The 16,828-nt window shown below is 32.5% G+C and overlaps 1 protein-coding gene across 1 annotated transcript; it reads left to right on the plus strand.

Annotated features, from left to right (window-relative positions):
- Window positions 1-6,192: 6,192 nt before the first annotated feature.
- LOC130948806 (NADH dehydrogenase [ubiquinone] flavoprotein 1, mitochondrial) lies at window positions 6,193-9,660 on the plus strand. The gene is made up of 3 exons (XM_057877677.1): window positions 6,193-6,367; window positions 6,952-8,421; window positions 9,383-9,660. The coding sequence occupies exon 2, from the start codon at window positions 6,958-6,960 to the stop codon at window positions 8,407-8,409; it is 1,452 nt and encodes a 483-aa protein (XP_057733660.1). The 5' UTR covers window positions 6,193-6,367; window positions 6,952-6,957; the 3' UTR covers window positions 8,410-8,421; window positions 9,383-9,660.
- The last annotated feature ends 7,168 nt before the right edge of the window (window positions 9,661-16,828 follow it).

Below are 16,828 nucleotides of genomic sequence, written 5' to 3' on the forward strand. Positions count from 1 at the left end.
GGAACCGCAGTATGGCGGAAGTTGATTTTACGGAACAATTTACGTTAGATTATTGGTGGGTCCTTATACACTGGAGTATGCTAGAATTGTAATAAATCTATGTTATATAAATGATTCCCGAAGAAGCATACTTTTTTTAAATATTGGTGCATGAATTATTTGATAATCATTAATTATACGTACTATTTGTTAACACGGACAGTGGAGTTTTTGTCAATGAGGGACCCGTAGGTAGAGTTAAAAATTTAGATCTTATCTCTGATGCAGAAGGTTTTACATAAATAGGAAGAATATTTTTCTATCCAATTCTATGCGATACACAGTGTACACCATACATAGAGAAAGAAGTATGGTGTTCAATAACAAAAGAGTGTTTTGCGGAGTATTTGAAGAAAAAGAATGCCAAAGAACAATAAGACCAAAATGAAAGTATTATAAATTTACATCCCTCAAAGATATAATTTATTTGTAAAAAAAAACTCACCCCGCACATTAATAAAAGGACTTCATATACAAAGAAAACCGAACCTCATTCCATTACAATTTATTGGTCTAATTTGTGTATAAAATTACATACCACAGAAGCTTCAAAAGGGGTCACATAAATAAAATTGAAAGCAAAATTAAATGAATAATTACTTTCTATCATACCAAGATTCACAACTACATACAAAGTATAAAATAGCCAATTTTTAGCTTAATAAATTGTTCTCTTATTATCTACTAATTGTTGGTATTAAGCTTGATATTGCTAAATAAATAAAAAAGAGACATAATCAATTACATAACTAGATTGCTTTTTTATGAAAACATTGCACAAATAAGTCTAATTAGAGTCATACCTGTCAACCACATTATTCACGTCCTTATTACAGCCATCGCAGAAGTATGTATCCGCATTAGCTTCTACCTTCACGCTGCAAACACGGGATTTATACCACCAACTTGGAACGGGTTCAACATCAAGAACAGTGGCCAGAATAGCATAGAACCCAACCTACATAGGAACAGTTTGAAAGTCAAAAATAAATTAATGGTCCAAACATCAAAAAGTAGTTTTTTATAAGGCACTTACATCCGCAGCTACACGTAACTCCTTTATTGTCTTCCTCTCAGTGGAATATAAAACTTCATCTTCAACAACATACGCCAATTTTTCAGAAAGCATATACAGGTACTGCAAGATCTCTCTACAGTACACGCTACTTGTCAATCACAACACTATAAAAATAGAGTCAATATGCACAACCATAAATAATTCACAATGTTGATACAATATTTTTTTCGAAGCATCATAGCCTTAGGAACATCTGGATTTATCAGTTTAGTACCGTACATAATGTTCTGTAAAATATTGGTACTTATGTACAACAATCATTGCTTAAATGAATTGTACAATTATACATGACAAAAAAATTACCGAATGAAAAGTAACCAAAAGTGTCCTTAGATTTAAAAAAAACTATAATCTACTGTGAACCTAATTAATTAGTATAAAAATTATTTCAGCAATGAGCTATAAAAAAAAAGGTATTTATTGAAAATATAAAATAATAAAAAGTATTATATAATAGTAAAAATATAGCTTGAAAGTATATATTGATTAATTAATTGTTGAGTAATTTAACACAGAATTTATTATCAAAAGAAATAAAAAAACTGGTGATACAATTTATCCACGTGCATATAATAATACTTTTTATCATTTCAAATTTTAATTTCTAGAATGCGAGCCATTTGCTCGAATTATTATTACCGTTTTCTATAATTTTACTTGTAATTTCACATGATAAAAAGTATTAAAGCACAAAATACAGTACTTATAATTTTATTACCACTACATGTAATATCATACCCTAATATTTAAAAACCAAAAAATTACTATTATATGTAGTATCACACCATAAAAATTAAAAACTAAAAAATACTAATTAAATCACGTCTCACTAATTAGTAAAGATAGCTATAATAAGATATAACTACTTGATAGTGATCAAATTCTCACATACCTCGAAAAGTCTTTACTCTTGTAAATTGAAAAATAACTACTGGTAGCTGTTGCTCACCCACTGCCACAAAACCCTTGATTCGATCCACCATCTCTCCAAGAACAGCAACATTAAGTTTTAAGCTGCAGAGAAAATACAAATTATTTAGAAAATAAAAAATTGCTTATATAAACATATTAAGTGCTGAGTAAGGGCATTGAAAAACGTGTTCGTCATTCTCAATATGAATGACCAACATGTCAATAAGTTTGTCATTCTTCACATATTTCTTCTCACCTTCTACACCAATCATAACTCCAACAACGTCTAAAATAAATATCAAACAAAAGATTGTGCACAAATCACCCATCTTAGTGATATTTTGTCATAAAAATAAAAAAATCAACTTATATACTTGCTATGAACTATACACTTCCCAACCAAAAAAGAATGTTGAAGAGAGTATCCCATAATTTTTCTAAAAGGAACCAACTTAATACCATATAACGGTATTGCATAACAGAAACAGGGTAAGACAATAGTCCTTGCTTGAAAAAATAATCGAAAATGATTTGATGTTGTGTGGTACAACCCACAGTTGTTGCTAACTCCAAAGTACGTAAAAATATACACAGTTCTCTCCGATATCAATTATTCGAACACAGATATCAGATCCTTACCTACAAAAACATGCATAATTGTTTCTTATTTTTTCACGAAGCAAAATACATTCACTCTCTACACATTGTAACATTAAAGTCTAACTAAATAAACAAATAAAATTTATATAAAATATTTCTTTCATGAATAAATTAAAAAATTGATATTACATTCAACTAAAACAAACTCAATATTGCTAGTAACTATGTAAGGTAAAAACAAACTCAATATTCAAAAAAAAAAAAAATAATAACACAAAAAATAACAAATTGAATCAAAATTAAAAACTATACATCTCGAAACAAAGAAAGGCTAACATAGCAAGGTACAACTACTTCAAATTATGTAAGGACGAACATTAGGTAGCTGACCACCAAGACTAAAAGTATACTTTGAAAGTAATCATGGACAGTTTAATGAGAAGAGAATTTTGAATTTAATGAGCATGGTTATTTAAATAAGAACCTCAACCATAAATAAAATTAAACCTCATTTCAGCATATTTCATTGGTCTATATTGTGTACCAAAAACAACATAAGTTGAAAAAAGAGGTCACATAAATGAAAATGAAAAAAATTAAACTAATCTATCATACCTAAATGTCTAACTAATTTAAATGTATGACCACTATCTAATAAATACATGTGGAGTTTAAGTAATAATCATACCCAAATTAACTCTACTTTCAATAATTATTACTAAATCACTAAACCATTAAACTTTAAGTCACAAACAATGTATATAACCCGTGCATATTTTTTTACCATTTAGAAAAATTATTTTTAGTTTAATTCTGACTATAAATTATTTGGAAGATGACCATTAGTAAGAGTTTTTTTTTTTGAATTAGAGAAACCAAAATCAACACAATACATTGTATATGTATGTATCATCTCACCACAAAAGAATTATAAAATTATGACAGAGTTTATATCAAAATTCAAAACTATAAACTTTAAATATAGATTAAGTGTATGAAAATATTAAAGCAATAATCCATGCATAAGACATTGTAGATTTCATGAGCATCAATCACCTTAACATTGAAACTAGAAAATCTTATCAAGATTATCATAAAATATAGATTTAAGTGTATAAAAGCTGAGAAAAAATTGTGTGTGAATAAATTAGAAGTACCTGCTCATCTATCAATACTATTTCAACGGAGCTAATGGATTTGGGGTCTTTGAATCTCGGTAGTGACCAAAGTCTGATCATTCTGACATGAATCCTCCAACATTCTTTTGGCGGTGCAATCATCTCCAACAAATGATGTCGCCTAACCTTTTTTTTTCTCTAATGACAAAAATAAGAGCAAACGTAAATTCTAGCAAGGTATACCTGGTAAAATTGTAGTTTAGGCTTTTATAGCATCTAAGAAGAGATATATTTTCAGGTAAATAATTTTAAAATTGGAGTGCATCCAAAATCACAAATCCTCCGTAACATAAAAGAAGAAAAAATCTGTCTTGATGATTCAAAAAATGAAAAACGATTTGAGTTGAAAATAAAACACTAATTCTATATCATAAATATTGACAAATCAAAACGTACAAAGTAAAAAGAGTATGAAAATAAAATCTAAATTTATGCCTTCCTTGCAGTAGCTCACCTGCATAAGTTACACGGTCGGAAGCGTTCCTGTGTGACAACGATCTGAACGACGACAGCATCAGTGAAAGCTCCTCTTATCAGTCCGCTATCTATCTCCTCTGGTCACATTAACATCCTCGATCGTCCTCAACCTCCTTGCCGGCACAACTCTGTTGTCTTCCCGTCGATGTAGGAGCAACCAGTCTTCTTGTCTTCAAAACTTTTATGTCGTCTTTTCAAAGTCACCAGTCCGAAGACGTCATTCTCCATCGCTAGCGTCTCTGCTTGCTGGGAGAGAGAAGATAAAAAAAAGTGCTTTAGGTCGGCGGGTTGGAATGGAAATATGGGATACGGGTAGGTTTTCTGGAATTAGCATATTATCAATACTATATAATACTAAAAAAAGAAATGCACCGTGCGTATATAATGTTATCAATACTATATAAACCATATTTGTATTTATTACATCGTGCGAATATAATATTTAATTAACATATATAATATTTCGTTAATACATATATAATATAAAGTGATCTATAAATTATCGTTAATTCATATATAATATATAGTTAAATTTAATGAATTCAATTAGAATAAACAATAAATTATTTATTTTATTTTAGACTTTACAAATGAATAAACTAATTAACTAATATAACGAATTACAGTTAATGTAGTATAATTGATTAAGTAATATAAATTATAATAAATTACATTGATATTTAAATATCTAATCAAATCAATTAGCTGCTATAATTAAGTCATTATAATAAATTGTATTGAATGAATTAAAATAATTAAATTGAAAAACACTTTTGAGAACATAGTTATCAAAATCTAACCAGCAATTGACCCGGTGAAGTTACTGGGTCACTGGGTTAGTGGTTCAACCGATGGGTTCGTAATTGAACCGTTTAACCCGGTAATAATTAAATAAATATATAAAATTATAATACAATATTTATTGAAAAATAAAAATTATTGTTTAATATTTTATATTATTTAAATTTAAATAAATTATATATAAATTTCATTAACTCATTGCTTTAATGTGATATATATAAATTATTAGCCTTTAATTTAATAGGTTTGAAAAAATAAAAAAAGTTACATATAGATAAAATTAAAAATAAAAATAATTTGTTGATAAAAAATAAGAAATAATCAAAATTTTTTTTAAAAAATAAATATATATAAGTTGAATTATATGAATAAACATGTGAGGTTAAAATTATTCTAATGAAACATGAACTAATATAAGGTTGTAAATTTGGAGCATTACTCATATAAACTTGGATATTATATATAATATTATTAACCTATTATATAGTAAGAATGTATGTGGCCTAGTGGTAAGATACCTATAGTTTTACATAGGCTCTCCAAGTTCAAATCCCATCTAATAAATAAACCGAATCGGACAATTAACTTCATTATTAAGTGTAAATATTTGATTATTAAGTGTAAATATTTGATTTTTATATAATAGAATAGATATATAGTGATTAATTTAAGTGATTGATTTTGATGTATACGTAATAATTATTATTATATTAATCATAACAATTATATTTTTAATAATTTTATTAGGTGTATAATAAATTTAACTACTAAAATTAGTTACTAGTATAAAATATATGTTAGAATAAAATATACATTAAAAATGAGTTAAATAATATATGTATTCATAAACAAATATATAATGGTTAATTTTATTGATTGATTTTAATACACAAATATATGGTAATTGATTTTAGTAGTTGATTTTGATGTATATCTAATATTTTTTATTTTTAATTACTATTTGTTTATGGTATAATTAAACTCATACATTTATGACAAAAGAAAGCAAAAAACCTAAAAGAGATTATTAAGCTAGGATTTGTCCAAGTAATTGATTAATTTTGTTTTTTATATATGAGCAAAAAGGAAAATGAAGGGTGGGCATAGAATAGGCGTGGCCAAAGAAGAGTCCATAAGAGAGGAAGCGAAAATCACAGTATCACACTATAATCTCACAACAAAGGGATCGAAAAGAAGAAACCCACCCAACAACGACAATTGAACAATCAGAATCATTTCCAATTCATCGGTCTCCACCAGATCCCACCGCCAACGCCTCCAGGTACGTACGCCACCTTCTTCCATTTACTCATTTCTCACCGCTCATAACGCACCCGTTTCGTTACTTCCAATGTGCCCTACTCTCTCCCTTTAAGGGTTTCTGGGATTTATCCCAAATGTGCTCTTTTTCACTGGGATTCACACAACTTGTGTTCTCGCATTTAAATTTTCTCTCTGTTAGATTAGATATCTGTTTTGGAACCTCGATTGATTTCAAAGTTTTCTTTCTTTTTTAATTGCACCTTTGTAGCTTCAGTTTTCCATTTCTGGTTATAATTTGGTTGTACTGAGCTTGTGTTTGTGTATGTTAATTGTTGTTTTGTAGATAAACTTGACTTATTCACCTAAATATTGGGAGTTAGGGACCTATTTATTTGGTTATTAAGGCATGGTCTTGCTAATGATTAGTAAATTCCAAATTGGGTCTGACTGCTACTAATTCGTGGTTTTATATTATCTGTATGTTGGTTAAGGGCCCAAATATTTTTATTAGCGATCTTGCATTTGATGAAACTGGTCAAAAGGAAATTTGGTTAGGATAGTTAAATTGAAATCTGTTTGGTTTGCAAAACTTGTTTCTGTCAGGCAACCATGAGAGGAATTCTTTCTCTGAAGAGGGCAGCTTTGGCTTCCCGTCATAGCGAGAAGTTGGGTGTCAGTTTCAGATTGCTTAGCACTCAGGCTGCATCAAATGCTAGCACACCACAGCCTCCTCCACCACCTCCACCTCCAGAGAAAACCCATTTTGGTGGACTCAAGGATGAGGACAGGATTTTTACCAACTTATATGGGTTGCACGATCCTTTTCTTAAAGGTGCTATGAAGCGGGGTGACTGGTATCGCACCAAAGACCTGGTACTTAAGGGCACTGATTGGATTGTGAATGAAATGAAGAAGTCTGGCCTCCGTGGACGTGGTGGTGCTGGTTTTCCTTCTGGACTAAAATGGTCATTCATGCCAAAAACATCTGATGGACGCCCTTCCTATCTTGTTGTCAATGCTGATGAAAGTGAACCTGGGACTTGCAAAGACAGGGAAATTATGAGGCATGACCCACATAAGTTGCTAGAGGGTTGCTTGATTGCTGGAGTGGGAATGAGGGCTAGTGCTGCTTACATTTATATTCGGGGTGAATATGTGAATGAACGTATAAATCTTGAAAAGGCTAGGAAAGAGGCTTATGCAGCTGGTTTGTTGGGTAAGAATGCTTGCGGCTCAGGCTATGACTTTGATGTTCATATACACTATGGCGCTGGTGCTTATATTTGTGGCGAGGAAACTGCCCTCTTGGAGAGCCTTGAAGGAAAACAAGGTAAACCAAGATTGAAGCCGCCTTTCCCAGCCAATGCAGGATTGTATGGCTGTCCCACAACCGTGACAAATGTGGAAACTGTGGCTGTTTCTCCAACCATCCTTAGGCGTGGGCCAGAATGGTTTGCCAGTTTTGGTAGGAAGAACAACTCCGGGACGAAATTGTTTTGTGTGTCTGGACATGTGAACAAACCTTGCACTGTTGAAGAAGAAATGAGTATACCACTGAAGGAGTTAATAGAGAGACACTGTGGAGGTGTTAGAGGAGGATGGGATAATTTACTTGCAGTAATTCCTGGAGGATCATCTGTTCCCTTGATTCCAAAGAATATCTGTGATGATGTGTTGATGGATTACGATGCATTGAAGGCTGTCCAGACTGGATTGGGAACTGCCGCTGTGATTGTGATGGATAAATCAACTGATGTTGTGGATGCCATTGCGAGGCTTTCTTACTTCTACAAGCATGAGAGCTGTGGGCAGTGTACACCATGCAGGGAGGGAACAGGATGGCTTTGGATGATCATGGAAAGAATGAAAGTTGGGAATGCAAAGCTAGAAGAAATTGATATGCTTCAGGAGGTGACTAAGCAAATTGAAGGACACACCATCTGTGCATTGGGTGATGCCGCTGCATGGCCAGTGCAGGGTCTTATCAGGCATTTTAGGCCAGAACTTGAGAAGAGGATTAGGGAGCGAGCAGAAAGGGAGTTGCTGCAAGCTACTGGTTAGGCATATGTTAAGGTTGTTGCTTAAATCTTATTTTATCACTTATTTTTAGTTTCTTTGAAGTAAATGTATTTTCTCCTTTACTAGTTATAATTCTAAAGGTCTAGGATTGAAAACAAGAGAAAAACACAAGGGTGAAGGGTTAGGTGTTAAAACATAAAATTAGGGGTAAAGTTTCATGGATGAGCTTTATGTCTTAAATTGTGGGGTTAGACACAAATAGTTCCCGTAACTGGTTAACCATGGTATTTAAGTCTTCTGTTTGTTGTTCTTCTGTATGGAAAGTAATTAGATGAAAGCAAATGCTTGTCAATCTACGGGTTTTCTTTTTCCTTAAATTCCCATTCTATGGTTTCATAATAACACTGCCTATTAATATCATACAGAACTCAAATGCACCCATTTTTATACATGGATCATATTTTCTTTGATTTCAAGGCTTGGATTTCTCATGAGTTGCATGTTGAATGGAAATATCTTTGTTATTTTCTATGGTTAATCTGTTTATCTTTTATTTGCTTAACATTCACTTCTCACCAAAGTGTCCAATAGCCAGTTAGTTGTGGAATGTGGGCTATATCATGATTTCATTCATTTGTTTTTTCTTGCTTTCTATCTTTATTTTTTTTCCCTTTTTTGGTTATCTTGGATTTCTGTAATTCGCTCTGCTAGTGTTTGTGAAAAATTTTCATGTTATACTATAGGAAAACTTTCAAGTGTACCGGTACACTGGTGTTTCAGTAAATTTTAACCGGTGATCTTAATTATAAAAAAAGATATATAATATATATAATTAAGATCAACGGTTAAAATTTACTGAAACCCCAGTGTACCGATATACTTGAAAGCTTTCCTATACTATAATACTGACATTGGTGAAAGAGTTTCAGCCATGCTAAGGAACATTTTTTATTATGATGCGCCTATAATGTGTATTTGTGTTTATGTTGACGAATTTTCCTTGTAATATCTGTAGGTAAACAATGCTGGTAGATAGCAAAAATTAAAATAAGGCTGTGCGTTTTGATTCGGAAATATAGGGCAGCTCAAGTCCTCTGGTTTCATCAACTTTCGTTTACTTTAATGCTGTGGCAGACTTGTTCTTGTGCCAGAAAAGAAAAATGTCTGAGCAAGTATAAAATTTGTTTCCTGAACTTGTGTTGTCATTTGGCACATTTTCATGTAATTTTTTTCAAATAATATATATACACTGTTGTTGACTTTGTTAAGCATTTCATGATCATGTTTATTGTTTATCAATGAGTGATGAGCGATATCTTCAGCAAAATCACCATGCTAAGGTTTTTCTGGGATTTAAATTGTTCCCGTCATTAAACATTTTTGAGATTTGTGTTGATTAATGTTTATATGGAATAAAACTTGATGATAGGAGATTAATAATTTTGAGCTAGACTTCTTTTTCTTGGGCTTAAATATCATTAATTTATTATCATTCGGTTGCCTTTGCATTAGGAAAGAGATATAGATTTTGAATTTCTTTTTTCCGCTCAAGTATAGATTTTGAAGTTAAAAAAAGAAGAGAGAGGTTGGTTGCCTGATTGGTAAAGAAATGCCAAACAAAAGATTTAAAAAACAGAAACAAAAATGTGAATATTATGTGTAAATCTATAGTATAATTTAAAGGCTTTTGGTGATAATTAATACTGAAATTCTTATCTAAACATGATAATGAATTGATGCTAAGCTTTACGGGTAGAGTTTATAACAATTACAGGTATGACATTGTAAAATTCCTGAAATTGATCATGAAGGAAAATTAAACCAAGAGTGCTTCTATGGAGTCATGTCATTTCCATAGTTGCGATCACTTTAATATCCTCTTTCACTGAGTTTGTATCCTTGAAAATGGTTTTCATATGTCAAATCACTTTCAACAATGTTAGGAATTGTCATAGGGCCTTTTGCTGCAAGATTTGCAGTCTTGGCTTTTAACTTAACCTTATTATTTTCTTGTGTTTTAAGTTTAAAGCAGTGGTACAGGGTTGATTCTTGCTCTATCGTTCCCTTCCATTCTAAGCAGTATTGAATTATTGATGTATGACTCCTTGAATAAGTTAACAACCGAATTCTCTCTTACTTTTCATACAATAATTAATAATTACTCTTTCCTTTTTTATACGGATCAAATTTGTGTTTCTAATTTTAAATTATGAATTTAGTCTTTCTATCAATATTCTAGTTAATAACGTCAACAAAAAGCTTAGTTAAAACATTAACTACACTTGACATGTCATTAGATAAGCATACATAGCAGGAAAAGTGTTTCAATTAGACATTTAGACCAATTTGATCATGGGTTGAAAATAGAGAATGTGTTTGGTTGTTATTTCTATTTAACAATTAACTAACAATATTTTGTCCTATTAAATTTGAATATTAGGATAATTTACAATTAGAAAAATCAAATGTTAGTCTTTTTTGTTAGAATATAAATTAATTATATAATTATTGCATCTAATTCTCAATTTTAGTAAAAAAGAAATGTTAGAGGATTATTAGAATTGTTTTTGACCACCAATTAACCATCAACATTTAAAAGTACAGGCTTGCTACACATACAAGTTTTTTTGGCTTATAAGTTGGGCCAAACCCAACAAAAACTACTTTCACCAACTCGAGCGTGATAACACGCGCGTCACTCAACCGTTTCCAAAGCGCGCTCTCACTCATCTTTATGAAAGACGCTTCTTCTTCTTCCTCGATCAAAACCACAACCGTCGAGATTCAAACCACGTTCGAAATCTCTCAACAAGTTGTGAAAATCGTCGCCAACACTAGAGGAAATCAACAAGAAAACTTCAAAATCTATAAAAAAAAACACCCAAAAAAAGAAGAAAGATTATTCAAGGTACTATTTCACTAATTTTGGAGGTTTTTCATTTTCTCTTTCTGATTTCGAATGCAAAACACTATATCACCATATTTTGCAATTATTAAGTAGATTCATTATGTGTTCTTGGTTTAAAGTAGATATTACTATACTCATCAAACTGTTCAAGTCGGTGATGATTGTTGGTTGTTGTTTAAACTGTTTTACGTACTCTTTCGTGAATGGTTTAGCATATTCTTTCATCTATTTTTGTGAATGTTTGCATGTTTGTAAGTGAATTTGTAAATATAAACTTTTGACTGTATTTCAAGTAAACTCATATATGAGTGTATATGACTAGAATTTTGATGTATATCAATCGAATTCGAGTGCCACTGGTGCGTCTAGTGTCATTTTATGCATGTTTGGTTGACTTAAATATCATTTTGAACTCATAAAGGTGTATGTGACTGGTATTTGAGTATATATCACGCGTATTCGAGTGTAACTGGTGCTGTTGTGCTTGTGCTTGCGCTTGTAGTGTCATTGATGTATGTTTTGTTGACTTGAATATCATTTTGAACTCATATATTGCCATGCAATCCAAAAAATAATAAAGGTGTATGCGACTGGTGTTTGGGTGTATGTAGCTGGTATTTGAATATATGTGGCTGGTATTTGGGTGTATATCAATCGGATTCGAGTGTAACCAGTGAGGTTATTATCTATTAACAATAGTTTTTATTCCTTATAGTAAAAATGGCAAGCAAGAACCCAATAGGCAAAAAATACAATACACACACACACCCCAAAAAATAATAAAGGTGTATGCGACTGGTGTTTGGGTGTATGTAGCTGGTATTTGAATATAGTTTTTATTCCTTATAGTAAAAATGGCAAGTAAGAACCCAATAGGCAAAAAATACAATACACACTGCTTAGACCAACTCAATTTTTTCTAGTATAAATATAGCTTATTTAAATTATTCTCGTTTGCTTTGTTTACAGCAAATCAAGGATTTGAGATGCTCCACAAGACTATTGCATGAAAAGTTCGAAAACATATAGCTTATTTAAATTATTCTCGTTTGCTTTGTTTACAGCAAACCAAGGATTTGAGATGCTCCACAAGACTATTGCATGAAAAGTTCGAAAACATGAGCGAAGCGAAGAAGGCCGTCGTCCAGGAATTAGGATTTGAGGGTTTGATGCACATCCCTCCGATGAATGTGCCACATAAACTCTTGAAGGAGTTGGCACATTCCTTTAATTTGTCAAAAAGAAAATTGGACACCCGTCATGGTACATTGAGAATTAAACCCAAAAAAATAGGAGCTGCCCTTGGCCTGAATGCATCAGGTAACTGATTACAGAAAATCTTTATACTTGAATTCTTTGTAATCTATTCTTTGTAATGTATTCTTCTGATCTCATGTAATCAAAAAATAAATTGAGTTGTATATGGCTGGTATTTGGGTGTATTTCAAGAGATTTGGAGTGTAATTGGTGATCTTTTTGCTGTTTCTATAGGGGACCTATTTTCTGAGAAAGTTAGTTTTAAAGGGCTATCTGAGGAGAACAAAGAAATTTATAGAAGGTTCCAGGGAAAAACATTAAAGAATCTGATTGACGATATGATGGATATTGGTGTTGACAATGATCAAGATCGCCTAATATTCAAGAGGATTTTCATCCTCTATATTCAAATGGCATTCTTGTTGCTGACTACCATTAACAAAGTATCTCCTGTCCACATGGCTCCAATTTTTCGACTGGACAACATAACATAGTGGAACTGGGGCAGCCATGTCCTCAATTTCATCATCAAGGGCATAAGCAATTACCACTTGAAAAAGAAAAAAATCTATTGATGGCTGCCTCTATGCTTTGATGATTGTCTATTTTCATGAAACAAAACACCGAGACAAGAAAGCAGATGCAATCCTTGGACTGCTGGTGCACGAAATTGCAATCACACTTTTGCAATCTGCACAACTAACCAGCAAGTGCACTGAGTCGTCCAAGTAATACCTTACGTGAGTAAGGGTCGAATCCCACGGAGATTGTTGGCTTGAAGCAAGCTATGGTTATCTTATTAATCTTAGTCAGGATACCAATAGGATTCTTTAGCCTTGATTGTAAAAGATAAAAAAAAGTGTAAAAAGAGTAATTGTTACACAGTAATGGAGAATATGTTGGAGTTTTGGAGATGCTTTGTCTTCTGAATCCCTACAACATAATGCTTTCTCACTTTCAAACATGCAAGGCTCCTTCCATGGCAAGCTGTATGTAGGGCATCGCCGTTGTCAATGGCTACTTCCCCTCCTCTCAGTGAAAATAGTCCAAATGCTCTGTCACAGCACGGCTAATCATCTGTCGGTTCTCGATCATGTCGGAATAAGACCCCTTGATCCTTTTGCGTCTGTCACTACGCCCAACACTCGCGAGTTTGAAGCTCGTCACAGTCATCCAATCCCAGAATCCTACTCAAAATACCACAGACAAGGTTTAGACTTTTCGGATTTTCAAGGATGTTGCCAACGGATTCTAGCTTATACCACGAAGATTCTGATTAAGGAATCTAAGAGATACTCATTCAATCTAATGTAGAACGGAGGTGGTTGTCAAGCACACGTTCGTGAATTGAAGAAGGTGATGAGTGTCACGGATCATCACCTTCTTCATAGTGAAGCGCGAATGAACATCTTAGATAGGAACAAGCGTGTTTGAATGGAAAACAGAAATAATTGCATTAAGTCATCGAGACGCTGCAGAGCTCCTCACCCCCAACAATGGAGTTTAGAGACTCATGCCTTCAAAGAGTACAAAATTCAGATTTAAAAATGTCATGAGATACAAAATAAATCTCTAAAAGTTGTTTAAATACTAAACTAGTAACCTAGGTTTACAGAAAATGAGTAAACTAGGATGGATAGTGCAGGAATCCACTTCTAGGGCCCACTTGGTGTGTGCTGGGGCTGAGACTTAAGCTTCTCACGTGTCTGGGCTGTTTCTGGAGTTGAACGCCAGGTTGTAACCTGTTTCTGGCGTTGAACTCCAACTTGCAACTTGTTTCTGGCGCTGAACGCCAAACTGCAACATGGAACTGGCGTTGAACGCCAGTTTACGTTGTCTATCTTCGCGCAAAGTATGGACTATTATATATTTCTGGAAAGCTCTGGATGTCTACTTTCCAACCCAATTGAGAGTGCGCCAATTGGACTCCTATAGCTCCAAAAAATCCATTCCAAGTGCAGGAAAGTCAGAATCCAACAGCATCAGCAATCCTTTTTCAGCCTAAATAAGATTTTTGCTCAGCTCCTTCATTTTCAGCCAGAAAATACCTGAAATTATAGAAAAACACACAAACTCATAGTAAAGTCCAGAAATATGACTTTTACCTAAAAACTAATAAAATTATACTAAAAACTAACTAAAACATACTAAAATCTACATAAAATTACCCTCAAAAAGCATATAAAATATCCGCTCACCAACTGCACTAGGATAGGGAGGCACTGATTCAGAGGATCAAAGCTGAAATTGGCAGTCATATGATAACTGAACAGAATACTTTCTCTAATTTAGGTGTATTTGATTTATGTAGATGCTGTAAACTAATGTTTAACTGTTTCAGGGTATCGTTAAGAGGGCAGAACTAAGAAAATGAAAGAGGAAGAAAAGAAAGAAAAAAAGCAAAAAGACAAAAAAGAGGAAGGAAAGTTCATCGGAGAGTGATTCATTCGAGAGTGACTTTGATATTTCCTCTGAGTTTGAGCCTAAACATGACTCAGAGGAACCAACAGAAACAAGAAAACAACCCACCAGGACAGCTATAAAGTAAGTAATATTTTAGGGTATATTTTGTCATTTTTAGAGTGTATTTTTCTAATGATTGTTTGCTATCTAGAATGGTATCCAGAAAGAGGAAGAAGATTGTGGAGGATTCCTCTTCAGAAAGTGAAAGCAAATCCAATGATAAGTAAGATTCTAAAATTCTAATTGAATTGGTTTCTTTTCTGTTTATATCAAAATTTTATCTATTAACAGAGTGTTTCTCATTTATCGTCAGAAGTGAATAATCGGAACCAATAATAAAACAAAAATCAAAGAAAAAAGTTCAGACTCCACCCAAAAAGTATGCATTACTTTCGGGGATATTTTATTATAAATTTTATATTTGTGTGATTGATAGTTCTTTCATTTCCAGGACGTAATCCAGAAAAATAAAGCACATTGTTGAGGATTCGTCTTTCAAAAAATATACTAAATCATATGATCTGTAAGATACGTTGTAAAGCTAACTTACTCTTTGTCATAAAAAAATTTATTTATTAACTTATTCTCTTGCATGTACTATCAGAGTTGATATTAATATTGAAGAAATACAACAAATTTTTAGATAATTAAAAAAGAAAGAACCAAATGAAAAGGCTACATAGGGTATGTTGAATTTGGATGTATATTGCCGATTTTAAGGTGTTTCTGTTGCTGATGATTGTTTTTGCTTTCCCAGGATGCCAGAAAAAAGGGCAGGCATATCGGAAGTTGGGCTCCCCTTAACAGAAGCTCACTATAATTCATCTGAAACATAAGATCCTTTATTTGATAAAATTTCGTAGATCCTAATGTAATTAAATAGTCTACTTATACTGAATGATGTTTATTTTGTGGTTAGAATGCCAGAGGTCAACTTAGAAAGTAAAAATGATCCTGTGTTTCAAACACAGACGGATCAGAGCAGTGTAAACAAACCTAGTGATAGCATGTAATTTCTGTTTCTATTACCATTTGCTTAATTCTTGTGTTACCATCTACTGCTTCTGATTGTGTATATATTTTGTTTAGAAGAAAAAGCCCTTTAATATTTTATTCAAGAAAAAAAAGGCAGGAAAAAAAAAGAAATATATGCAACTATGTAAGTTCTCATAAAAATAGATATTGTGTTTCTATTCAATGCTTGTGGTGTATTCTGACATGATTTTGGTGGATTTCAGGTTGGATATAGAAGAAGAATCATTCACTGACCCGACTCAACAACAGATTATCATTGTTCGGAAGGACACACATTTTCAATCTTAACCTCTTGAGATATGAGTTTTACAACTAAATTTCAACCTTCTAATATTCTATTTTAAGGGAGTTTGTTAACTTTTTAATATTTGTCTTGGTTAGAGTTCCGCTTCAAGTATGTATGCCCCCATCGGAGATGAGAGCACCAACCCCTGTGGAGAGTGAACCAACCCCTCCAAAGTCTCCGAGCAAAAAAATTAGTGAAGAAATAATTAAAGGGTAAATAATAATATTTGGTTACATGTCTTTTATATATAGGTGTATTTGGTTCTTATTTGGGTGTATCTCTGTTGAATTAAAGTGGAATTTGTTTTTTTCTCATTTAAAAACTTCACTTTAATTGTGCAACACTCCATAACCCCATCAACCTATTGATGGCACACCTGCAGTACCAACAGCTCCTTCTAAAATGTAAGTTGTGCACAATATAACTCTCTTTTGATATCATTTGTAATTCTTATTCTTATACTATTGTATATCTCACCATGCAGTCAACTGATGCGAAAGTTATAACCCACA

Source organism: Arachis stenosperma, chromosome 9, assembly GCF_014773155.1.
Source record: "Arachis stenosperma cultivar V10309 chromosome 9, arast.V10309.gnm1.PFL2, whole genome shotgun sequence".
In the NCBI taxonomy this organism is placed as follows: domain Eukaryota; kingdom Viridiplantae; phylum Streptophyta; class Magnoliopsida; order Fabales; family Fabaceae; genus Arachis; species Arachis stenosperma.

Excerpts from the sequence above, each read along its gene's own strand:
- LOC130948806 (XM_057877677.1), top strand. The coding sequence starts at position 6,958 with ATGAGAGGAATTCTTTCTCTGAAGAGGGCAGCTTTGGCTTCCCGTCAT.